This window comes from Saccopteryx leptura, chromosome 11 (assembly GCF_036850995.1).
Source record: "Saccopteryx leptura isolate mSacLep1 chromosome 11, mSacLep1_pri_phased_curated, whole genome shotgun sequence".
Classification (NCBI taxonomy): domain Eukaryota; kingdom Metazoa; phylum Chordata; class Mammalia; order Chiroptera; family Emballonuridae; genus Saccopteryx; species Saccopteryx leptura.
Window position 1 is genome coordinate 34,559,621 of NC_089513.1, and position 27,069 is coordinate 34,586,689.

The 27,069-nt window shown below is 36.6% G+C and overlaps 1 protein-coding gene and 1 pseudogene across 1 annotated transcript in view; one reads left to right on the forward strand and one right to left on the reverse strand.

Moving 5' to 3' along the window:
• The window catches only part of CCDC178 (coiled-coil domain containing 178), a 408,692-nt gene that overhangs the window by 96,054 nt on the left and 285,569 nt on the right, over positions 1–27,069 (forward strand). The window contains exons 12-15 of the mRNA XM_066352292.1: positions 3,499–3,682; positions 10,794–10,856; positions 11,972–12,133; positions 21,856–21,969. Coding sequence (XP_066208389.1) covers positions 3,499–3,682; positions 10,794–10,856; positions 11,972–12,133; positions 21,856–21,969 — 523 coding nt within the window. The remainder of the gene's footprint in view (positions 1–3,498; positions 3,683–10,793; positions 10,857–11,971; positions 12,134–21,855; positions 21,970–27,069) is intronic.
• LOC136383632 (U6 spliceosomal RNA) lies at positions 13,931–14,031 on the reverse strand (annotated as a pseudogene).

Here is a 27,069-nt window from a genome sequence, read left to right on the forward strand (position 1 = left end):
CCCTATCATTGAACTAAACCAAAGTCATAATAGTGGAATTGGTTAAAGTAAAACACAACTGTGCAAATTAATCTCACTGTGGGTGGATCCTGGTTTGGTGGGCCATGGAGGTTTAGAATATGAGGTCCCTTTATGAGAAAAGAATACAAGATTACGGATTCTTAGGGACACTCAAAGGACCTTACTTGGAGTTGGGGTCAGTTAAAGGCCCTTATATTTGAGCTTCATAAACATTGCTGCACATTTGCTGTTGAATAGAACTGAAATTCTATGCCTATAAAGCCCAAGAGACATTCAACATCACCAAAAAAAATTTAGACAATTTAGTTTATCTGACAACTGATTCATATTTTCTCATTATCGTCAATCCTAATGCCCACATCATCCTCATTTTAAGCTAATAGTCTTCCCAGATAATTCATAGAGAACACATATGAAGTCAGTGAGAATTACCTTATTCTCTTATCAGCCTATTTGTGTGTATTCACATACTCTGTCTTCCCCTCTGACAGTATAATACTAGAAGCTGGTTGTATGTAGGAGTGCCTATTACCCATGTACTTGACAAGTAGACCTCATTCTCGCCTACAAACTCAGGAGCTTTACACCTACGACTGTCTCCTCTTCCTCATGAATCATTATTATTTCTCTCTATTTTAGTAGCATACAGACATTCAAATATTGCTTATCTTAGGAAAGAAGTGAAAAGAAAAAAAGATAAAACAGAGCTCTGCCTTTCTAGTCTTTTTGCAAATCTCATTCAAATAAATATTATTGTTTTCATGAATTTGCATTGCATTTTCTATCAACACATTCAAACAAGGATTTTATTAAAGTATCATATTCTAGATCCAAAGTCAATTTTTCTCATTAATTTGAAGATATATTTTTCTTGTTTTCTTTCATTTAGTTTTGTTTTTTAAACTTGAGCTATACATCATGATGATTTGATATCAATAGTGAAATGATTACTATGGGCAAGCTAATTAACATCATCTCTTCACATAGTTACCTTTTCCTGAATGTGATGAAAGTATCTGAAATTTTGTCTCTTAGCAAATTTCTAGTATTTAATACAATATTAGTAACTCTAATGTTGTACATTAGATCTCTAAACATCCATCTTTCACTTAGTTTTGTTTGATTAGACATCTGATGGCATTTAGATACCATTTTTTTTTTCCCAAAAGGTAATCTGTTTTTTTTCTCTATGGACTTCAGAATTTTCTCTTTCTATTCCAGAGTTCTGAAATTTTACATTTCCGTATCTAGAGCTGCGCATTTCTCTGTGTGTCATATATCCAGTTTAGTACTAATTAGGACTTTTCAATGTTGGTTTTCAGTGCTGGAAACTATTTAGATGTAATTTGGTTACAAACACCTTCTCTTTAAAATTTTTCAAGTTTATTGGAGTATAATTGACAAAACTGAATATATTTAAAGTGGTAAGGGTGGGAACCTTTGTCTTTGTCCTGATAAAGGAAAAGCCTGTAGTTTTTCAGCATTGAGTATAATGTTAACAGTGGGCCTGTCATATGTGGCCTTTATTATATTGAGGTGCGTTCCCTTGATACCCACTTTGTTGAGAGCTTTTAAGTCATAAATGGTTGTTGAATTGTGTCAAATACTTTCTTTTACATCTCTTGAGATGATAATTTGAGTTTTCTTCTTAATTCTATTAAAGTAATATATCACATTTATTAATTTGATTATTTGAAACAGCCTAGCATCCCAGGGATAGATTCCACATGATCATGGTGTCGGATCCTTTTATTGTGCTGTTGAACTCTGATGCTAAGATTTTAAGACTTTGTCATTTTGTTCATCAGGGGTATTGGCTTGTAATTTTCTAGTCTTATAGTGTCTTTGTTTTGCTTCACTCTCAAGGTAATGCTGGCCTCACAGAATGAGTTTGGAGATATTCCTTCCTCTTCATTTTTTGAAAGAGTTTGAAAGGATTGGTATTAATTTTTCTTTAAATGTTTGGTAAAATATACCAGCCAAGTCATCAGGTTATGGGCTTTTTTTCATTAGGACTTTCTGATTAGTAATTAAATTTCCTTACATATTAATTTGTTCAGGTTTTCTGCTTCTTCATGATTCAGTCTTGGTAGGCTGTATGTTTTTAGGAATTTATCTATTTGTTCCAGGATATCCAGTTTGTTGTAAGTAATTGTTAATAGTATCCTCTGTATTTCTTTTTATTTCTATGGTATCAATATAATGTGGCCCCTTTTGTTTCTGATTTTATTTATTTGAGTCTGGTCTCTTTTTGTTATTGTTGTTCTGTAGCTAAAGATTTGTCAATTTTGCTTATCTTTAAAAAAGCACCTCTTTCTGTTGATGTTTTCTGTTGTTTTCTGGTTTTTCATTTGTTTCTTCCCTGGATGTTATTTCTTCTAACTTTGGGCTTAGTTCTTGCTTTTTCAGTTCTTTGAGGTGGTTTATTTAAGATCTTTCCTTTTATAATATAGGTATTTATCATTATAAACTTTCCTCATAGAGTTGCTTTATTGTATCATATGTTTTATGTTGTGTTTTCATTTTAATTTGTTTCAAGATATTTTTTAAATTTTCCTTTTGATTTATTCTTTACTCAATGGATAAGTTCTTGATTTTGGATCTCTTCTCCCAAGTGCCCTAGCTCCTATCTTTTACAAACCTATAGCTCTCATCAGCGAATTGATTCTTTCCCAAACAAGTACAATTCACACAAACCCCTCCTACGATGCAGCGAACCTTGCCCTGGCCACCCATCAGCTGGAGTACTTTCAGCCAGTTTCATGCCACTTCACCTCCACTCCTGCATTCCTTTCCAGTTCCATTTCTTTTCTACAAAGATAGTTACCTCATTTGTGAGTGTGGCTTTGTGTTATATATATTTTCTTTCCATATTGTATGTGTCAGTGGTATATATTTGGAACAAAGATGGTACCCCATCTGGACACAAAATGTAACTTGCTGATTTTCCTTAGAGACTAGTATTTCTCTGTGACTTTGAAAATCTTAAACTGCTATCAATGTCTTCCATTTTTTTTTCTATCAATTCTTTTCCATTAGCTATTGGTTTCCTTCTTGAGAGTATTGTTTTAGTTTTTGGTTTTTATTTGTTGAGGTTTCTTTTCTTTTTTTACATGGACTAGATTTCTCTTATATTTCAGTATACTTTGTGTTGTTGTATAGGGTTACAAAGGATGGCTTGATGGAGAAGGGAATGAGCACTCTGAAAGCTGAGCCTTGGGAGTCCCAGGGCTTTCTTATTGATATCCTTGACCTTCTGAGATCAAGCAGAGCCTGACAAATGGGGGATTCCAACAGAAGCAGAAAGATAAATGGCATTTTGGGAATTACATTTTGTATTCAAGTTTTAATTAATTGGTGATTTTGTATTTTTGGAAAGAAGAAATAGAATGAGATTTTTACTTTTATGAAATATATTTGCCTCAAAATGTACTCTTTGGGAATAATGTTATCAATATTTTAAATTTATTTTTCCAGTATAAGGAAAAAATCAGAGCTTGAGACTGAATTGCAATCTTTGATAAAACTGAAGTCAAAAAATGAAGAGTATCTCAAACAACTATTCAAGGATGCTTATCACATTGGTGCTATTTTCCACCTAACCAGATATAAAACAGAAGATTTAGAAGAACAAATATCAGAAGTGAAAAGAAAATTCAAGGTTTGTGTTCCTGTGTTCTTCCAAGTTGTGAAAAACTGTGACAACCCTGAACTTTATTGATTTAATATTGATAATTAGTTTCTAATTTAAGCTACAATAGTCTTTTAAAAGAATTACTGCTTCTGATAAATCAGAAGAAAAATTGATTCTCTACAGAGGCCCAGTCCAAATAGAAGAGGAATGAAACTAATATAGCTAATCAGCGCTAGGTCTACTTTTTTCCAATTACTGACCTTAAAGTACCTGGATCACCAGAATAGTGGTGCTTGGTTCAGCCTCATCCTACATATCTAATATATAATATTGCTGCGATGATAGGAAGGCGGATGCTGCGATGTGCCCTTGTACCCTTACCAATGTAAGAAAAGGGAGTACCCACATCAGGCCTAAAAGTTACTGGATTCTAAAACACCAAGTGATTAGCAAACTATACAATATGCAGTAACAGCTGTTCATAGGCCTCAAACCCCTTCTGAACTGGAGATCTGATGGACAGCCACTCCCTGCCGTTTGGCATAGAGACTAGCAAAGTCAACTCCATTTTACCACACATAGGGACTACTTTAACAGGTCCCTTCTGGCCATCACACATCACATCCACCATCTTTTGTCTTTGGCATTTTCTTACTAAAGACTTATGATCATACAATTACCTATAATAGAGAATTTATATTCTATGTTCAAGCTCTATCAAAGCACTGTCTTTAGTGAAGACTTCTCATTGTGCTATCTAATTTTAGGACACCTAGATTGTCTGCCAGTAAATGTTTCTGTACTGAGACTGGGGTTTTGTTCTCACATGGAGTCCAGCTGTTGAGATAACCTGGGGTATCATTCCTTTATCCCTTCTCATGGGTTTTCAGTGGGTTTGTAATTTTTATATATTCCAAAATTACTATGAAAAAAATTACATGTAGTAAAAATTAACCTCAAAAGTATTTTAAAATTGTAAAGCATTTGATTGTATGTATGCTTTAGCATGTATAGTAATACTATAGATACCATTTATAATTTTCTTGAATTGTTCATTAATATATATTTCTTTATGGCCAGCCATTAATATTTTTATTGAGGATATCAACGGAAAAACCATCCACTTAGTTGGCTACTTTACAATGTGTTTTGATTTTTTTTTCAATTGGCAGGAAACCTCTGGTATCATTCACATATTTTCCCGTAGCTGTTACAACCCACCTTTAATTCTTCACACATATTGCTTCACTAAGCTGAGACACTCACTGATTAAGAAGGCTGTTGCATTCACTTGTTTATTTATTTATATATTTTGGCTAAATTTTTCTGTTGCCATAAAATACAGTTTTTAGGTTAAGTGCAAATTTGGTATGATTCCACTATACTTGCTTTGCCAACCTAAAGCAAAGTGTCCCCTGTCTTAAATCAAGCAAAACTGAAGACATTATGCATCAGGTCCCTTTCTTACCCCATGGTAGCTAAGAGATAACTGTAAAGAAGCAACAGAAAGAAATTACTCCATGTAGGAAATTATTTTCCATTGCTAAACACCCCACTAATCTGTGAGCTGAATATACAGGCCATTAAATTTCTATGATATGCACCTGTGTATCTGTGTCAGCATGGTAATGAATTAAAAATAAATTTCTAGGTAGTTCTTAGATAATTCAGGTTTGTAGTATTTCAAGATATGACCTTTGTTTTGACCCTACTGTTTTTTTGTTTGTTTGTTTTGTTTTGTTTTGTTTTTTGTATTTTTCTGAAGCTGGAAACGGGGAGAGACAGTCAGACAGACTCCCGCATGCGCCCGACCAGGATCCACCTGGCACGCCCACCAGGGGCAACGCTCTGCCCCTCCGGGGCATCACTCTGTTGCGACCAGAGCCACTCTAGCACCTGGGGCAGAGGCCAAGGAGCCATCCCCAGCGCCCGGGCCATCTTTGCTCCAATGGAGCCTCGCCTGCAGGAGAGAAAGAGAGAGACAGAGAGGAAGGAGAGGGAGAGGGGTGGAGAAGCAAATGGGCGCTTCTCCTGTGTGCCCTGGCTGGGAATCGAACCCGGGACTTATGCATGCCAGGCTGATGCTCTACCACTGAGCAAACCAGCCAGGGCTTGACCCTACTGTTTTTCATTGACTCGTTAATGAAAATGTTTAATTTTCTGAGACTGGGCATCATTTTTTTCTTGCAGACAACTATGTGTATTTGTTGATCCTGACCTGAAATTAGTCCTTACTTCGTGTCTTCTAGTAATTAATTATAGCAATACTACTTATGAGGTAGCTCTGAGAAATAATCTTTAGAAACCTTAGAGGAATAATTTCTATATTATGCTCTCTCAAATTAATGCATCTTTAAAACGCCCAATAATTTTTAGGCAATCAGAAGCAATTTTGAACAATCAAGACATTGAGAAGTTCCTGGAATTTTCTACCTTTTAAGGATAATTTATCTCAATTTTTAAATACCTTCAATTCAAATAACTGACCTATTCAGAAAAGACAAGATTAGCCAAGTCCCAGAACAAAATTAGTCAATAATGGACATAAATCAATAAAAGTATAGTATATATGCAATTACAGTATTTCCCTACGTATAAGATACACTCCTTTTTCAAAAAATTTGGGGTCTAAAAACTGGGTGCGTCTTATACAGTGGTTGTAGATTTTTTACTTGCATTTCCCACTTTTTCGCGCTTGTTTTTGCATTCATTGCTGAAGACAGTGATTCGTCATCAGACATGGATGAAAACAACCTAAGGGATGGGAGTTTTGACAGTGATGAGAGTTGTATGAATTTTATAATGAATAAAACTTGAGTTCAATAACTTTATATAATACATTTATTTTCAAATTTTGGGCCCCAAAATGAAAGTGCGTCTTTTATATGGGAGCATCTTATACATGGGGAAATACAGTACTATATGTTAGAATGAACAGAAAATCATCCAGTGTTGTCTGAAGAATGTAATATTGTAAAAAAAATCTTGAAGGCTTTCATCAGATATTAAATATTCAACACTTCAGTACAGGGGTTCTCTGCAAGCTGAAGGAATCTGGAGGGTTTTTTTTTTTTTTTGCTTGAAGGTATTGGAATTTTGGTGGAAAAGTAGAATATCAGACCACTCTGGTTCTAGGTTAAAATAACAATACTAGAAGTAAGTGGAAATTAAGAAATACATGGTTTTTGAGGTTTATTCCTTGAAAATGTGTTACTTAGAAATATGTTGTTTAGTCTTCACATATTTTGGGATTTTTTCAGTTATCTATATTATTTTTACTTAATTATTTGACAGCAGACATCGCATGATTTTTTAGTTTTTAAAATTTTAAGATGTTTAAGGTTTATTTTGAATGCTAGAAAAAACAATCTGTTATGTCTTTTGAATGTAGATACTCAGTAAGTGTTTAAGGAAAGCATGAATACAGTTAACATATAGGGGAAAATTTAAATATACAAATTTCTCAGTAATAGAATAGTAGTAAAATGTGAGTACAGGGATAAACTTTAAATTGGCTCAATTCTGAATTAAAAAAAAAGTTTATTGGACTTTTGCTTTTTTTAGTGGCTGAGAAAGATCTTCCTAGCCTGACTTCACCAAACATAAACACCTTAACCCCTTGACCTAAAAAGGAATACATTAAAAAGGCATAATGCCTTGAATTCTGAGTTTGGGAATTCAAGTTATTTTAATTTCATGTTTTGTAATTTTAAAGTGTTTTCACAAAATACATATAAAATCCTCATTAAAAAAAAAAACCCATAAAACAGTACCCTGTGTTTATTTTTAGAACCAGGTTGGGCTGCCACTTGAACTTTCTGTTAGGGTCTTGGTCACAAAACAGTAGCCTAACAGTGCATAGCCAGAGCAGCGCTGCCCCACTAATTCAGTCTAGCTCACAGTTATTTGCACGAATTCCAAATTTTGTTTTATGATTTTAACTCTGGATTTTAAAATCTCGTTCTCTCTCTTCCTCTTTCTCAGAGCTTACATAATAAAATTAGTTTTCTAACTCTTTTCTTAGTGTCCCTTCTGTCCCTGGAACACAAACTGATCTTATTCTATTTATATTTAGTGTTTATTCCTCTTTTCTCTTGAATGTGAGTTTCTGGGCACAACACTTCCATACTTAGCTTTTCAGCTGTCTTTGTCCTAGGAGTCTCTTCCAGTAGAATAGCTCTCTGCTGCCACCTCCTGGTTTCTGACTGCTAAAACCAGCAATCTGGTCAACGGTCACTATTTCTAGTGTGGGCTCTTTCCAGCCTAGGAAGTGCTGTCCTCCGCTTTTCCTCAGCTTCTTCCAAGTACTTCAAAGTAACCTTTTGATTTTTTTTTTCTCCAAAACCAGAACTCAGTGGTGGTGACAGAGACCTTGTACCTCCAAAGCCTAAATTATTTACTATCTAGCCATTTACAGAGAAACTTGTTGACCCCCTGCTCTAAACAATATAAGAATAGCCAGTGTGGGGTGCAGCCAGCCACAGCTCAGATCCTAGGTGTCTGAGAAATCAGAGATGCTGAATCAATCCGATAAAGTCCCTGGGCTTGCAGATTGTGTGAATTATCATCCTGGTTCCAATGTGTGCTAGCTTTCTTGTGAAGCCACGTTTATATAATCCAGGGGTCCCCAAACTACCACCGGCGGCCGCATGCGGCCCCCTGAGGCCATTTATCCGGCCCCGCCGCACTTCCAGAAGGGGCACTTCTTTCATTGGTGGTCAGTGAGAGGAGCACAGGATCCATCAGCATCCTGTGCTCCTGGAGTACTGTATGTGGCGGCGTCACTCACACACAGTACTACTTCCAGTGACACCAGATGCATGCGTCACAGCTCTGGAAGCGTGTCATATCACTTGTTATGACTAGCAGTGACAAATATGGAACTGGACATTGACCATCTCATTAGCCAAAAGCAGGCCCATAGTTCCCATTGAAATACTGGTCAGTTTGTTGATTTAAATTTACTTGTTCTTTATTTTAAATATTGTATTTGTTCCCATTTTGTTATTTTACTTTAAAATAAGATATGTGCAGTGTGCATAGGGATTTATTCATAGTTTTTTTTTATAGTCTGGCCCTCCAACGGTCTGAGGGACAGTGAACTGGCCCCCTGTGTAAAAACTTTGGGGAACCCTGATGTAATCTCTCTGTCTCATTCTCCCCACTTTGCAAAAAGGGGACAATAATAGCTATTTCATCACTTTCATTGTAAAATTAAAATAAGATAATTATACATAGCAGGTATAAAATATACTTTATTTATAATTATTAGCAACACTGATGGTAGGCTTATCATTGATGGGACTCATGCCATTTGTATTTCTTGGTGGACATAACTGCCCAGATCCCCTGCAGGAGACAGTAAAGTAATTTTGCTTATGGTCATTCCGTTTCCTGAGGCCGCTCAAGTCTGATGACTGATAAATGCAGGAGGATAGCCTTGCCTTCTTGGTCTGATTTGGGCTAAGCCGAAGGTCCCTTTTGCTCCAGGACTCCCCAGAGTTATTTATGGGGCTGCCTTGTAGCTGAGCCTATGTTTCCACCCAGACCTGCTTTCTTCTCCCATCCTCTTCCTTTCTGCCCGTCCCATCCTCTTGCCAGTCCAATAGGAGCTGATTTCAAGTGCTCTCTTTAGTAAGGATTCTGCACACCAAGCCCCACCTCCCAGTCAGCTTAAATTCCTTTAAACAATGAATTGCTCTCTTACTGGATGACAATTAAATTTGAAAACTTTGAAGGATGAATGAATGTATTTTATGGAAACAAAAACTAATCAATCCATATTGCAGCCAAAGTGACCTTTCTAAAACACACACCTTTTTTACACCCTTCACTGTTTTTCTTACTGTGCCTTAAAGATCCAACATAATCTGACATTTGTTTATCTTTTCAGCTTCATGCCTTACCATCCCAACTCATCTCCTCAGAAAACGCGCGCGCGCACACACACACACACACACTTTTTTGATTAGTTTTAGGCAAAGGTCAAATGGAGCACTCTGTTTTGGAAAATGGTATAGCGTAGTTGTCTCCAGTTTATAGAGGCATTTTTTAAATAGGTTCCCTCTTTAAACATTTAACATTCTGATAAACTTGTATGTCCGTTACCATGGTAGAAGAAGCAACTGATTTCATTTACATCATTCAAATATATCATTGTATAAGTTGGTTTTAGATGTAGGTGTAGCCTTAGCTGAGATGATCTATTAAAGTTATTGCTTTCCTTGTCATGTTTCTTTTTCCTTCTTCGGAGTTTTTATTTTACTGCAAGTAAGCATAGTTTTGATGAGTTGCTATACCAAGAAAAGGAACTGGTTGTAGGAGAGACTTACAGAATTGTTTCTTTGTATTGTCTCCGTAGAACCTGAGGTAAGATAAGGGAGTCTGTAATAAAGGAGAAATAACAGAGACCCACCTGAATCCCCAGGGTACCTCTGGAAAGCTATACATCTCTTTTGAATGTGGAGGACAGCCCATATGCAAGCCAACACCTACCTCAAATTGGGGGTTCTAAGGTGTAATTCTAAAGTAGAAGGAACTTTTTGAATTATTTCCCAATACAATTGTGTGATAATGTATATAATACAACTAAGAAGAGTTTAAACCTCTTTATCCAAATAACAGAAAGGTTTTTTTTCAGATATATTTTGCCCACTAATTTTCAAAGAATGATATAAAAAAAGAGAATGAAAAAATAAAAAAGAGTCGTTCTAGCCAAATAAAGAATCTGATTTTATTTTGGAAACTTCAAATTTGAATTGTATCTATCTTGTTTTCAAAGTTGAATGTGTTCATTATGGAAATTAATATTAAAACAAACTGATAATTTTTAAAAAGAGGAATTGAAGACTGTTTTCTTCCCTTTTGTGTTATTTTGATATTTTAGTTCCAGATTTTAAGGTACCAAGGGAATTGAACTGAAACTCTGTATTTTATTTCATGGCCTTATATTCCAGACTAACTGCCTCAAATAACAGCAGGCTTGTTTGTTTATTTATAATACTCAATTTGTAACAAATATTTTACTTTTTATTATAACATAAGTAAAATGTATCTTGTGTTAGCAATTGTCTTTAAAACTGTTTTCTGATATTTTATAAATAAAACTTCCTCTTTAAAAAGTTTTTATAATTTATAGGGTAGAGAAAATTTCTTAAGACGACTCATTCGCACTGAAGTGGCTCATGGAATGGGGATTCAGGTAATCCTAATTTGCCTTTAATATTTTATTTTTTCTTTCATTTGCATTTTACTTAACATTGTAAATTTGTCTGTAATGAGGCATTTTCTTCACTACATGGCTTGCAAGCCAGCAGTTTTAGCTAATGATAGTTGCCCTCCATAGACGACTGGCAGTGTCTGATCATGCATCAAGAAACTGACCTCCCCTATACTATCTCATTTTGTGGCTTACTGGGAATTTCTGCCAGTCTAGTAAAAGGAGAGTGGGATCTCCTTCCTAAGTGTCTCTTTGGTTTGCTTTGTGATATGTTATGTTTGTTTTTACTTTCAGTGTCTTCCAATTGAATTTCTTTAGCACTAAAAGAAGTATATGCTTATTACTTCTCTCTGTAAAACAAATTGAATCTAAAGCATAATTAGTAAAATCAATTTTAATTTTTAAAATCTTTATACAATCTATATATCCTTAGGAACGCAGGTTGGATATTTTGATCCCTGGCATCTTTCTAGAATAAATACATAAATATTTGAAATTATTATTATTATAAGAAAAATAAAATCAAGAGGCACAATGATCCAAAACATTACTATTTTTAAGTTATTTGAGATTATCTGCACCTCTGGTCTTCTTTGAAACAAACACAACTTTTGCTGTTTCTTCTATTAGAAAATTTGACGTTTTCAACCATATAAAGCAGTGTGTCTCTACTTCTATATGTTTGAAAACACCACATTTTCTAATTCTTTATATATTTAATGATTCTATAATCTCTTGGCACTTTTTGCTAAATACCTTGTTACTAACTTTTTGTTCATTGGTTTTAATTTGTCTTAGACTTCAGGAATTACATATATTCAAGATGTGTTGTTAGTGTGTTCTCTTAACCTTATTATCTTCCAACACTTACCTAAGAATGTTTGATTTTTATTGTCTATTCATATTTTTCTCTCATAATTTTTCTAACAACTGTGCTCTCTTTAAATGTGCTCTGTTCATACCTACCACTTTTTATGGTGTCATTTCTTTTCTTGATTTTCAAATAACAACAAAGAGTCGTGCCTGGTGCAAGATGGAGATAATAAATGTTCAGGTAATTGATAACTGAGTGAATTGTTTTTAATCTTTGCTGGCAGAAAAAACTGTATTCCATTCAAGAAGAACAGGCACTTGAGATGCAGGAACTTATAAGAAGGAAAGCACTATATACCCTAATTCTGTCAGAAATACAGTTGCCTCTGCTTGAAATAGAACAAGAAGCTGTAAGAATCCAAACAGTCCATGGAGAACAGTCTGATGTAAGCATTTGTAATTCATCTGGAAACTAATTTGCAGAGATATTTAGGTTGACACATCATGTATATGATTTTATATTTTTTCTTGGAGAATTATGATTTTACATAGGAAAACAAAATTATGGGCAGAATAAGTATTTCATGAGCATACAACTGATCTACAAGGGAATTACATAGAAAGACTATTAATTCTATTACCTGGAACCTTATATTGTCTCTTAGAGTATACTTAGGAAAAGCAGATTCTAAATAGTTGAGTAGTGATTTATTTGGTATGATTGCCCACTATGGTAAATTTAATTCAGAGTCTTCACTGCTCATTAATAAAATGCTAATGCTATGTTTACTCACATAGAAAATATAATACATCTTGACATTTTTATGGTAAATTTTTTATCATATACCAAACAGCTAAGATGAAAAATAAAGCAAAATCAATAAAATATTTTCAAAACAATAAGTTTATGGCAGTATCTGATATTGCTAGCCCTAGCCCTTCTCAAAGAAATATTTAGTAGGAAAAATATGTATACGTCAGGTCATTAGTCTTTTGGAGAAGTAGAGGGTGTGGTAAGAGTTATACATTCTTGTCTCCAGCTGCAGGGGATGCGTACATATAATTCATTTGAGCCATTTTGACAACTTTTTTTTTTCATTGCAAACTATGATGCAAATTTACATTCTTAGTCTTTAATCATTTTCAAAATTCCTTTTTATTTAAAAATCTTTCTGATTTGCAAAGTGCTTCTATGATGGAAGTTAATTTTGATCTTCAAAGCCTCCCTATGGAATAGGCAAGGTTGAGCTTGATTATCTGTACCACAGACTTGAGAAAACTTGGGCCTAAATGCATGAAGCAACTTGTACAAGTCCATAAAGCAAAGAAGGACTTTTTCGACGGCATAGATGGACCTGGAGACTATTATGCTAAGTGAAATTAGCCAGGAAGAGAAAGACAAATATCATATGATCTCACTTATATGTGGAATCTAATGAACAAAGTGAACTGAGGAATGGAGTAGAGGCAGAGACAGGGTCACAGGGACCAGAGGGACAGCTGTCAGTGGGAAGGCAGATGAGGGAATGGGATCAGAGAAGGTGAAGGGATAAGTGAAATTATATATATATAATACAGAGATACAGATAACAGGACAGCAAATCCCAGAGGGAAGGAGGAAGGGAGTTAGGGGGAAGGGGGCAAAGGGAATATAAATAGGGACATGGGGGTAGGGGGTGAGGGTGTTATATTCAGTGGGACACTTGAATCCATGTAAACACAATAAATTAAAATGAATAAAAATTAAAAAAAAATGCAGGGAGACAATTCTGAGTATAGACTCTACTTAAGGCTTCTAAATGCTTATCCTAGAGCTCATGTAACTAAGACCTAGTGAGATAAATTATTTTAATAATGATTCCTCCTCACATTAATAATAGAAATTTATTAATTACATCAAAAACCTCTATAACCATCTCAGTATGATAATGAATTCCAGCAAAGATTAATGAATTTTATTTCCCCTTATTTTATAATAGCCATTGCTTTATATTATCTTATTTTTTGGTAATCATCTTTCTCTTCTTTATACACTAATAGCTTATATATTATAAAAACTTTTTATTTAACATAAACAGTTGGAAAGAATAAGTTCATAAACTTTCTGTGGTGATTATCGACAGTTTGTATTTGGAGTTTTAATTTTGGTTAAAACATATTTTTATTATTAATTTTTTTTATTTTATTTTTTTATTAATTTTAATGGGGTGACATTAATAAATCAGGGTACATATGTTCAGAGAAAACATCTCTAGGTTATTTTGACATTTGCATATCATCCTTGCACAGGGGCCATGCTTATCTTCTCTGTATCAAAAATATGGAACGCTTCACGAATTTGTATTTTGACATTTGATTATGCTGCATTTGCATCACCCAAAGTCCAATTGTCTTCCGTCATCTTCTAACTGGTTTTCTTTGTGGCCCTTTCCCCCAACTCCCTCCCTCACCTCCCCCTCCCTCCATAACCACCACACTCTTGTCCATGTCTCTGAGTTTCATTTTTATGTCCCACCTATGTATGGTGTGATATAGTTCTTAGTTTTTTCTGATTTACTTATTTCACTCTGTATAGTGTTATCAAGGTCCATCCATGTTGTTGTAAATAATCCGATGTCATCATTTCTTATGGCTGAGTAGTATTCCATAGTATATATGTACCAAAGCTTTTTAATCCACTCGTCCTCTGACGGACACTTGAGCTGTTTCCAGATCTTTGCTATTGTGAACAATGCTGCCATAAACATGTGGGTGCATTTCTCCTTTTGAAACAGTGCTATGGTGTTCTTGGGGTATATTCTTAAAAGTGGAATAGCTGGATCAAAAGGCAGTTTGATTTTTAATTTTTTGAGGAATCTCCATACTGTTTTCCACAGTGGCTGCACCAGTCTGCATTCCCACCAGCAGTGCAGGAGGGTTCCCTTTTCTCCACATCCTCGCAAGCACTTATTCTGTGTTGTTTTGTTGATGAGCGCCATTCTAACCGGTGTGAGGTGGTATCTCATTGTGGTTTTAATATGCATTTCTCTAATCATTAGTGATTTTGAGCATTTTTTATATGCTTATTGGCCATCTGTATGTCCTCTTTGGAGAACTGTCTATTCATTTATTTTGCCCATTTTTTGATTGGACTGTTTGTCTTCCTGGTGAGTTTTACAAGTTCTTTATAAATTTTGGTTATTAACCCCTTATCAGACATATTTTCAAATATGTTCTCCAGTTGTGTAGTTTGTCTTTTTATTCTGTTCTTATTCTCTTTAGCTGTGCAAAAGCTTTTTAGTTTGATATAGTCCAATTTGTTTATCCTGTCTTTTATTTCACTTGCCCATGGAGATAAATGGGCAAATATATTGCACGCAAGAGATATCAGAGAGCTTACTGCCTATGTTTCCTTCTAAGATGCTTATGGTTTTACGGCTTACATTTAAGTCTTTTATCCATTTTGAGTTTATTTTTGTGAATGGTGTAAGTTGATGGTCTAGTTTCATTTTTTTGCAGGTAGCTGTCCAATTTTCCCAACACCATTTATTGAAGAGGCTGTCTTTACTCCGTTTTATGCTCTTACTTCCATTGTCAAGTGTTAGCTGTCCATAAAGGTGTGGGTTTATTTCTGGGTTCTCTGTTCTGTTCCATTGATCTATATGCCTGTTCTTATGCCAGTACCAGGCTGTTTTGAGTACAATGGCCTTGCAGTATAACTTGATATCAGGAAGTGTGATACTTCCCACTTTATTCTTCCTTTTCAAGATTGCTGAGGCTATTTGTGTTCTCTTTTGGTTCCATATAAATTTTTGGAATATTTGTTCTATATCTTTGAAGTATGTCATTGGTATTTTAATTGGTATTGCATTGAATTTATAAATTGGTTTGGGTAATATAGACATTTTAATGATGTTTATTCTTCCCAATCATGAGCATGGTATATGCTTCCACTTGTTTGTATCTTCCCTCATTTCTTTTATCAATGTTTTATAATTTTCTGAGTATAAGTCTTTAATCTCCCTGGTTAAATTTATTCATAGGTACTTCATTTTTTTATTGCACTGGTGAAAGGGATTGCTTCCTTAATTTCTCTTTCTGAAAGATCATTGTTGGTGTATAAAAATGCCTCTAATTTCTGAGTATTAATTTTATATCCTGTTACCTTGCTAAATTCATTTATCAGATCCAGTAGTTTTTTGACTGAGACTTTAGGGTTTTCTATATACAGTATCATATCATCTGCAAATAATGATAGTTTTACTTCTTTTCTAATTTGAATGCCTTTTATTTCTTCTTCTTCTTCTTCTTCTTTTTTTGTACTTTTCTGAAGTTGGAAACGGGAGGCAGTCAGACTCCTGCATGTGCCTGACTGGGATCCACCTGGCATGCCCACCAGGGGGCGATGCTCTGTCTATCTGGGGCATTGCTCGGCTGCAACCAGAGCCATTCTAGTGCCTGAGGCAGAGGCCACAGAGCCATCCTCAGCACCCGGGCCAACTTTGCTCCAATGGAGCCTTTGCTGCGGGAGGGGAAGAGAGAGACGGAGAGGAATGAGAGGGGGAGGAATGGAGAAGCAGATGGGCGCTTTTCCTGTGTGCGCTGGCCGGGAATCAAACCCGGGACTTTCGCACGCCAGGCCGATGCTCTACCACTGAGCCAACCGGCCAGGGCCTATTTCTTCTTCTTGTCTGATTGCTGTGGCTAGGACTTCCAGTACTATGTCAAATAAGAGTGGTGAAAGGGGGTACCACTCCTTGTTCCTGATCTTAAGGGGATTGCTTTTAATTTTTGCCCATTGAGTTTGATGTTGGCTGTGGGTTTGTCATAGATGGCCTTTATCATGTTGAGGTATGTTCCCCTGTATTCCCACTTTGCTGAGAGTTTTGATCATGAATGGGTGCTGGATTTTACAAATGCTTTTTCTGCATCTATTAAAATTATCATGTGGTTTTTCTCCTTCCTTTTGTTTATGTGATGAATCACATTGATTGATTTGTGAATATTTTACAAGCCTTGCCTCCTAAGAATAAATCCCACTTGATCATGGTGTATGATTTTTTTCATATATTGCTGGATCTGGTTTGCTAATATTTTGTTGAGGATTTTCGCATCTAAATTCATCAGGAATATTGGCCTATAATTTTCTTTCTTTGTGTTGTCTTTGCCTGGTTTTGGAATCAGAATTATGCTTGCCTCATAAAAGGAGCTTGGAAGTCTTCCTTCTTCTTAAATTTTAAAAATAGCTTGAGAAGGATAGGAGTTAGTTCTTCTTTGAATAGTTGGTAGAATTTACTTGTGAAGCCATCAGGCCCAGGACTTTTCTTTGTTGGTAGTATTTGATAACTGATTTGTTCTCATTTGTTGTAATTAGTCTGTATAGGTTTTCTGATTCTTCCAGATTAATTTTTGGAAGATTATATGTTTCAAGGAATTTGTTCATTTCATCTAGGTTGTCTAGTTTTTTGGCATACAGTTTATCATAGTATTTTTTATTTTTTAAAAAGGATTTTATTTATCCATTTTCATTGGGGAGAGAGAGAGAGAGAGATGAAAGAGATAGAGAGAACAGGGGGAGGAGCAGGAAGCATCAACTCCCATAAGTGCCTTGACCAGGCAAGCCCAGGGTTTTGAACCGGCAACCTCAGCATTCCAGGTCAACGCTTTATCCACTGCACCACCATAGGTCAGGCATTCATAGTATTTTCTTACAATATTTTATATTTCTGTTGTGTCAGTTGGTATTTCTCCACTCTCATTTCTAATTTTATTTCTTTGAGTCCTCTCTCTTTTTTTCTTGGTGAGTCTAGTTAAAGGTTCATCGATCTTCTTTGCCTTTTCAAAGAACCAGCTCCTGGTTTCATTGATCCTCTGTATTGTTTCTTTAACCTCTATGTCATTTATTTCTGCTCTGATCTTTATTATTTCCTTCTTTCTACTACCTCTGGGCTTTACTTGCTGTTCTTTTTCTAGTTCTTTTAGATGGAGGGTCAAGTTGTTTATTTGAGCTTTTTCTACCTTCTTAAGGTATGCCTGTAATGCTATGAACTTCCTTCTCAGGACTGCTTTTGCCATGTCACATAAATTTTGAGTTGATGTATGCTCATTATTGTTCATTTCTAGGAATTTTATTATTTCTTCTTTGATCTCATTCTTAATCCATTCGTTATTTAATAACATGCTATTTAGTTTCCAAGTGTTTGAGTATTTTTGAGTTTTTCTGTTGTAGTTGATTTCTAGTTTCATGCCGTTGTGATCAGAGAAAGTGCTCGATATGATTTCAATCTTGTTAAATTTGTTGAGACCGCTTTTGTGCCCTAACATGTAGTATATCCAAGAGAATGTACTATGAGCACTTAAAAAGAATGTATATTCTGCTGCTTTAGGGTGAAAGGTTCTGAAGACATCTATTAAATCGAGTTGATCTAGTATGTCCTTTAAGTCTGCTGTTTCATTGTTAATTTTCTTTCTTGAGGATCTAGCCAGTGATGTTAGTGGGATATTGAAATCCCCGACTATTATAGTATTGTTGTTGATGGCACCCTTTAAAACCATCAAAGTCTGTTTTATATATTTAAATGCTCCTATATTAGGTGTGTAGATATTTATAATGGTTATGTCTTCCTGTTATATTGCTCCCTTTATCATTATGTAATGACCTTCTTTATCTCTTACTATAGCCTTTGTTTTAAAGTCCATTTTGTCTGATATAAGTATTGCTACCCCAGCTTTTTTTTTCATTTCCATTTGCGTGAAATATTTTTTTCCATACCTTTATCTTCAGTCTATTTGCAACTTTTGTTTTAAGGTGTGTCTCTTGTACACAGCATATGTATGGGTCCTGTTTTCATATTTATGCAACTACCCTATGTCTTTTGATTGGATCATATAATCCATTTACATTTAAGGTTATTATTGATAGTAGTTATTTTATTGCCATTTTATTCTTTAAAACTGTATTCCTCTTTTGCTATATTTTTTCCCCTTTGATCTGTTTAGAGCAGGCACCTTAGCATTTCTTGCAGCACTGGTTTGGGTGTAATGAATTCCTTGAGGGTTTTTTTTTGTCTGTAAAGTTTTTTATTTCTCCTTCAATTTAAACGATAGCCTTGCTGGATAAAGTAGTCTTGGTTGTAGGCTCTTGTTCTACATTACTTTGAATATTTCTTGCCATTCCCTTTAGGTCTCAAGTGTTTCTATTGAGAAGTCAGAAGTAATCCTTATTGGGGCTCCTTTGTAGGTGATAGCCTTTTTTTCTCTAGCAGCTTTTAATATTTTCTCATTATCACTTAGCTTTGATATTTTAATTATGATGTATCTTGATGTAGATTTCCTTGGGTTTCTCTGTTATGGAATTCTCTGTTTTTCTTGAACTTGTGAGACATTTTCCTGCCTTAATTTAGGGAAGTTTTCAGCTATGATATGTTTTTTTTTTCTGTTTTTTTTTTTGTATTTTTCTGAAGCTGGAAATGGGGAGAGACAGTCAGACAGACTCCCGCATGCGCCCGACCGGGATCCACCCAGCACGCCCACCAGGGGCGACGCTCTGCCCACCAGGGGGCGATGCTCTGCCCCTCCGGGACATCGCTCTGTTGCGACCAGAGCCACTCTAGTGCCTGGGGCAGAGGCCAAGGAGCCATCCCCAGCACATGGGCCATCCTTGCTCCAATGGAGCCTTGGCTGCTGGAGGGGAAGAGAGAGACAGAGAGGAAGGAGAGGGGGAGGAGTGGAGAAGCAGATGGGCACTTCTCCTGTGTGTGCTCTGGCCAGGAATCAAACCCGGGACTTCTGCACACCAGGCCAACACTCTACCACTGAGCCAACCGGCCAGGGCCCAGCTATGATATGTTTGAACAAAGACTCTATCTCTTATTCTTTTCTTCTTAAGAAACCCGTATGATACGGATGTTATTTCTCTTCATGTTGTCACAGAGCTCTCTTAGGTTTCCTCAGACTTTCTGAGTCTTTCTTTTTTCTGCTTTGCTTCTTTGCCTTCATTTATCTTGTCCCTAACTCACTGATTCAATTCTCAGCTTCATCCATCCTGCTTTTAATTTCTTCCATTGTGTTCTTTATTTCTGATATTGTATTTGTAATTTCTGACTGATTCTTTTTTATTATTTCAATGTCCTTTTTTTTTATTTGCTATCTCTTTAATTTTGTGTTCGTAATGACCATCTATTGTTGTTCTTAGATCTTTGAATATCCTAACAATCATTATTTTTTTTGTGTGTGTATTTTTCTGAAGTTGGAAATGGAGGCAGTCAGACAGACTCCCGCATACACCCGACCGGGATCCACCTGTCATGCCCACCAGGGGGCGATGCTCTGCCCATCTGGGGTGTCGCTCTGTTGCAACCAGAGCCATTTTAGCACCTGAGGTGGAGGCCACAGAGCCATCCTCAGTGCCCAGGCCAACTTTGCTCCAATGGAGCCTTGGCTGTGGGAGGGGAAGAGAGAGAGAGGAAGGAGACGGAGAGGGGTGGAGAAACTGATGGGTGCTTCTCCTGTGTGCCCTGGCCGGAAATCAAACCCAGGACTCCTGCATGCCAGGCTGACGCATTACCACTGAGCCAACCGGCCAGGGCCACAATCATTATTTTCAACTCTGCATCTGGTAATTTGGTTATATCTCACTCATTCAGGTCCTTTTCTGGAGATTTCTCTTGATTCATTGTGTTGCATTTCTCTGCCTTCCCAATTTGTCTTTATAAAAAAATATTTTAGCCACTGGTGTCCACTGTGTGTGGCCTTTGTGTTCCCTAGATGTGGTCTGTCTGCAGGCCTGCCACCCCCTTTGCTGCTGCTGCCTAGGGCGTTTGGGTATGGGGGTTGTTGGTGCCAGCCCACTGGGGCTGTTGCTGTGGTTTCTGCCTCTCCTTCATGGGAGGGGCTGTGATCATGTGCTCAGGTGTGCAAGCCTGATTGGCCTCGGCCTTTGCCCTGACCCCGAAGGTGGGGTTATGCATTTCATCTGGCCACAGACCTTGGCCCTGAGGGCAGGAGTGAGCACCTTTGCTCAGCTCGGGTCTCTGCCTGATTCCGGGCTTTCACCCTGCCCCTGTGGGAGGAGCCCGCTCGCAGGACAGCTGCAAGCCTTGGCTCCATGGGCCAGTGGGGTGGTGTGCCCTCACTCAGTTGCTGGACTCTGCCTGTTCTGGGCTTTCGCTCCACCCTCGCAGGAGGAGCCGGGTCCTGCATCAGGTCTCAAGCCTCGGTTCCCATGGGCCGGGAGAGGCGTTGCTCCTGAGCCCCTGCTCAAGGGCGGGTCTCGACCCTACTGGGGCTCTTGCCCTTCTCCCTGCAGGCTGGATTGCAGGTGGCCCGCAGCTGGGCTTGACTGCTTTCGTACGTCCCCTCTGCCCCAGCCTGGCAAGACTGGGCTCACACCTGGGCCTCTCTTCCTGCTGCTCTGGTCCTCTCCTCTCTCCCCATCCCTCAGAAACCCAGGTGAGTGGTTGTGTGAGAGGTTTTCTGCGCTGTCCCTTTAAGAAGAATCCTGGGTCTGAGAAATCAGTGTCTTTCTCACAAACAGTATCCTGACTTGTTTCCAGCTAAATACTGTCCATAAGCCTCTTCTAGGCTCTGGGGCTGCAGGCTGGGGCTTTGTTCCTGTGCCTCAGGACTCTCCCTTCTCTGCTAAACTCACTTCCCGCCACGCAAGTCTCTCCAGGCTGCCGTTTGCTCCAGGGAGCTGGGCAGCCCTCTCCGCATTTCCACTTTTCCTACCAGTTTCTGTGTGGCTTCTTCAGTGTTCCTTGGTTGAAGAGTCCTCTTAGTTTAGTCCAAAGTTGTTTTTTCCAGATGGTAATTCTTAAAATTAAGTTGTAATCCACTTTGGTTCTGGGAGGTGGAAGTTGGTACGTCCGCCTACTCCATCGCCATCTTGTCCTCTGGTTAAAAAAATTAAATGTTGTAATGAAAATTTATAATTATTATGTGACTTTATTACTGTTTGTTACCCAGCTAAGATTGGTAAGATTTGGTTTTCTTAGGTTGTTCAACTTGAATATTGGGATTCTGTCATTATTGTATGTTTTTGTAATTCACATGTGGTTCTCCTTTTCCTTTATATGAAAATATCTGTTGTTGTTATTATTAAAATGGGCATTTGAGAACTATATATTTGAGCTGAACAAGGATAACTGATTATAAAAGCTACAAATCTTAATTTCTGAATGTCTCCTAGATACTAAATCATATCATTGAAAAGAGAGACAATATTAAAAGCAATGTAGAAAAAACAAAGAAAAAGTTGCAAAGAAAAGGGAAGAAAACTCAAGAAGCACTAATAGAAACAGAGGTAAGACATTTAATATGAAAAAAATTAATTTGCACTTTAGGTCAGTGAAAACTATTTAAACTAGTTTAAGTTTAGGTGGATGCCTCTCATTTGAATTGGTTGCACTAAATTGATTCAGCATGTGTTCACTCAGTCTCTGTTGACTTCCTCTCACAGTGTCTTCCCCATTGACCTATTGTATACCCCATGCCCTTTCCTCCAGAGTAGAGTTAGAAATGTGTTAGGCGCCTGTGGCCATACCACCCTGAACACGCCCAATCTCCTCTGATCTCGGAAGCTAAATAGGGTCGGGCCTGGTTAGTACTGGGATGGGAGTTAGAAATGTGTAGAGCAGGGGTAGTCAACCTTTTTATACCTACCGCCCACCTTTGCATCTTTGTTAGTAGTAAAATTTTCTAACCGCCCACCGGTTCCACAGTAATGGTGGTTTATAAAGTAGGGAAGTAACTTTACTTTATAAAATTTATAAAACAGAGTTACAGAAAGTTAAAACATGTAATAATAATTACTTTCCAAGTACTTTATGTTGGATTTTCACTAAGTTTGGCAGAATAAATCTTTATAAAACAACTTACTATAGTTAAATCTGTCTTTTTATTTATACTTTGGTTGCTCCACTACCGCCCATCATGAAAGCTGGAATGCCCACTAGTGGGCGGTAGGGACCAGGTTGACTACCACTGGTATAGATTATAGCCTGATCAGGTGGTGGCACACTGGATAAGAGAGTCTGACTGGGACACGGAGGACCCAGGTTTGAAACCCCGAGGTCACCACCTTGAGCGTGGGCTCATCTGGTTGGAGCAAGGGGCCACTCGGTCTGTGTAGCCCCCTGATCAGGGCACATATGAGAAAGCCATTAATGAACAACTAAGGTGCCACAATGAAGAATTGATGCTCTCATCTCTCTCCCTTTCTGTCTGTTTGTCCCTAGTTGTCCCTCTCTCTGTCTCACACACAAAAAAGAAATTAAATCAATCTACAGACTGAAACATTTGTTAATACATTTACCCTGAAACTGGTATGTAAGCAGCATGAGCCACATGGCTCTATATCAAAAGACTTCAGTGCTTTGTCCAAATTATAAATATTTACTCTCTAAAAATTCTACATCTAATATTCTACCTTTAGAGAATCACTGGATATGGGAAAGTGGAGATAGTCTATTGCCTTTAACTTGCTGTCCTTTGAGTATACTTTAAAGGTAGCCCAATAGGATTTGAGAGTGGACAGCATATGGGCTATAAGTTAGAGATGCAATTATATTGTTAAATAGTGTTTGCCCTGTACTGAGCCATAAAAGAAACATAAAATTACTGATGAAAATAATAATATTTATTATAACAGATTATTAATGTGATGTATGATGATAAATTATATAGAAAATTTGGTCCAAAATCATACTTTCTTATTACCAATGCATTATTTTGTAAGAAAAACTAAAAATAATTGGCATATATATTAAGGGCAAAAGAGAGAAAAGAGAAATTAACAGACTTAAGAGAGAAATATAGGAAATATTAAAAGACATAATTATATAGTGAAGGAAAGAATGCTATTTTGAATAGCAATCTGAAATCGATATGAAATATAGATTTAATTTATAAAATATAAACAATGAAAACCAAGTGAAGAGAAAAAAGAATAATAGATTCATAATTATAAAATAAATTTAATTTGTCCACACTCTATTACAAAAATCAAGAACAAGTTCAGAGATTTTATAAGCCTTCTCACAAAGGCCATGTCCACAGTGTAAGAAAGAATGGAAAGATTTAAAATTTATTCTATAACAACATCACCTTGAAATCATAAATGAAATATATTAACACAAAAATCTATAGGAGATTTCACTTATGAATATAGACAACAAATTCTCTCTCTCTCTCTCTTTTTTTTTTTTTGTATTTTTCTGAAGCTGGAAACGGGGAGGCAGTCAGACTCCCACATGCGCCCGACAGGGATCCACCCAGCCTGCCCACCAGGGGGCGATGCTCTGCCCATCTGGGGCGTTGCTCTGTTGCAACCAGAGCCATTCTAGTGCCTGAGGCAGAGGCTATAGAGCCATCCTCAGCACCCGGGCCAACTTTGCTCCCATGGAGCCTTGGCTGCAGGAGGGGAAGAGAGAGACAGAGAGGAAGGAGTGGGGAAGGGGTGGAGAAGCAGATGGGTGCTTCTCTTGTGTGCCCTGGCCGGGAATCGAACCCAGGACTCCTGCATGCCAGGCCGACACTCTACCACTGATAGACAACAAATTCTTAACTGTATCACCAAATAGAATTTTATAATGTGCTAAAAAGAATATACTATGCAAAATAAGGTTCCTTTGAAGAATGTGAAGATGATTCAGTATAAAAAATTACATTAATATAATTCACTACATTTTCAGAAATGAAAGACAATTAGCCAAAAATATTTTATACAACTCTATAAGCACTAATGATTTTTCAAGACTCTTACCTGCCTAGAAATAGAATGGAAACAGCCTTACATTGATAATATGTGTTACTGTGTGTCTACGAGTATTTTCCATCAAGCATCATAATTAATGATGAAAAATGAAAATTATTTCCATTAAAATCAGGAACAAAACATTCATACCAGCTGTTACTACTTAGCACACTACTGTTATTGATAACAAATTACTTGTAACATGTCACATAAAATAAAACATACGCGTTCATCACTGCAATAGAAAGCCACCACAGTTTTTATGTCCATAGCTGAATATTAAATTCAAAAATATTAACTAAAAATTGCCAAGGGTGGCATATGTAACAAATATAAACAAAATACAAGAAAAATATGTCTGAATATTATGTGTATGTGTGTATGCTCAATATTAAAGAAGGCACTAGAAGTTGAATGGTTAGAAAAGAAGGATTAATTTTTATTTATTTGTGATTCAAATTCATTTGCCTTTCCTGTTGAACGTTTTTGGAGGTAGGGAAGTAAAAGGAGAACTTTGTTAACTCAAGAAGCACATCATTTTATTGGGGAGCAAAGAAACAAAGTGCATTAAATACATTCTTAGAGCCATTACAGCTGTGCCGTGATGCACCGCAGGATCATGGCGGAGGAAACTGGGACAAATGGATGGAATCAGGAAAGGACTTTCAGCAGAGATGATGTCTAAAAAAGAGAACACTAATGGAATAAATAGAAGTTGGATACTTGCCGATCATGATATTGAAGAGAATAGGTACACAAAATGCCTAAAAGAATAGTTGGCACTGGAAATATTTAACAAATGGTTTCTATTATTATTATAAAATTTTAACTTGTAGAAATGAGTAAGAGCATTCTAGAAACAGACACTGTATTTACAAAGCAAAGAGATCATGAGAGGATTCTATGCGTTTGTGGAATGGCAAATACTAAAGTATGGTCAGAGAGCAGAGCACCTGTTACAGGAGTAAAAAGAGGTGAAGTTAGTGAGAATGGCAATGCCCAGATCTCATGCTGTTGAACCTCATTCTAAAGAAACTTGCAAATTGTTGTTTTATCCAACACCACTAATAGCATTTATTAAGTACCTATTATGCTTATTAGTGTACAATCAGTACTATAGATGCTATTTTCTGCCCTCTAAGAACTTAAGTTTTAACACAAATAATTTTATTTTTTACTATGCTTAGGCATTTCAATCATGGGTCAAACTAAACAATACTACTAATTTTTCACTATTTTTAACCCCAATTTAAATTTAGGTGTAAAATTTGAACTTATTACATTTAGATAACATAATATATTGATATTTATTGAATTCTAATAAAAATTAAAAATATAATTTCACATTAATAGTTTAGACTTTGAACATAACTCATTACTTAATATTTTTTAATGTGTGGTTTGAAAGTTTCTGAGATAAGGAAATAATGAAAAATGTTGTATAGTAAAACATGAATTAACTGCCATTTAGATTTCCAGACCTTTCCAAGTCTGGACATGAATGTACCTTTGTGTGGAAAGCCCCCGAATTGCTGAAACCTTTGTCACCAGGTTAGAGAAAAGGAATAAAAAATGGTCGAATTATAAATTTACTGCTTATGCCTCTATTCCCTTTAGCTCTGGTGATACTTGAGCATCCATCAAAAGACTTACAGATCTACCAATAAAGTTTTAGTGAGCAAAGACTCTCCTTAAAAAAAAAAAAAAAAAAAAGACTTACAAATGGATCTCGGAATCCTCAAGCTTTTTTTCACTCAGATATGCAGATTTGTACTAACTTCTGACTTAAAGCATCAAGAGTTTCCTTTCTCCAGACTCAAATCACTCTGGGGATGTCTCTGATATTTTTGATGCTATGGAGGGGGATACACTGTTCACAATTACAGTGCTCTCTCATGGTACCTATTAAAGGTGCCAAATATACAATTTTTGGTTTTCACCACTGTCTGCAGGAAGCACAGTCTCTTTTCTTTAGTGTGGAATTCTCTGGTACCATCTGCAACATTGTTGAATTGACTAGCATGATCTAAGTCAGCGGTTCTCAACCTGTGGGTCGCGACCCTGGCGGGAGTCGAACGACCAAAACACAGGGGTCGCCTAAAGCCATCGGAAATACATATTTTATTTTAAAATGTATTGTATAACCCACAGGTTGAGAACCGCTGATCTAAGTTGTTGACACCATTGCTTCTGAGTCTTCTCAGTTTCCTGTGAGAATCTGCATTCAAGGTTATGGCATGAATTATGGAATCTCACCTGAAAGTCAAGTTTTGTGAGAGAAAGCATGCTATATGAAGACTTTCCCATTCTTTCTAACTACTACATATTTACTTTAATCCATAATTTTGCCTGTCTACACTCTTTTTTTCTAAGGTTGATTTTTCTCACAGTAATAACATTATATCCCAGTCAGCCGTTTTTCAACAACATTCTGATATTAAAAAACAAAAACCAACAATAACAACAACAACAACAAAAAAAAACCCTTCATTTATCAGATGAAAATTTATAGAATGTCTAGAAAAAGAAAGAAAACAGGGAGGATATATATATCTTCAAGGACAATACCCAGTGTTCAAAATCTTGGACAAAGAGTTGATTTTTATAGGAAAATAAAAGATCAGCCATTTGAAATTTGTAAGAGTAGAG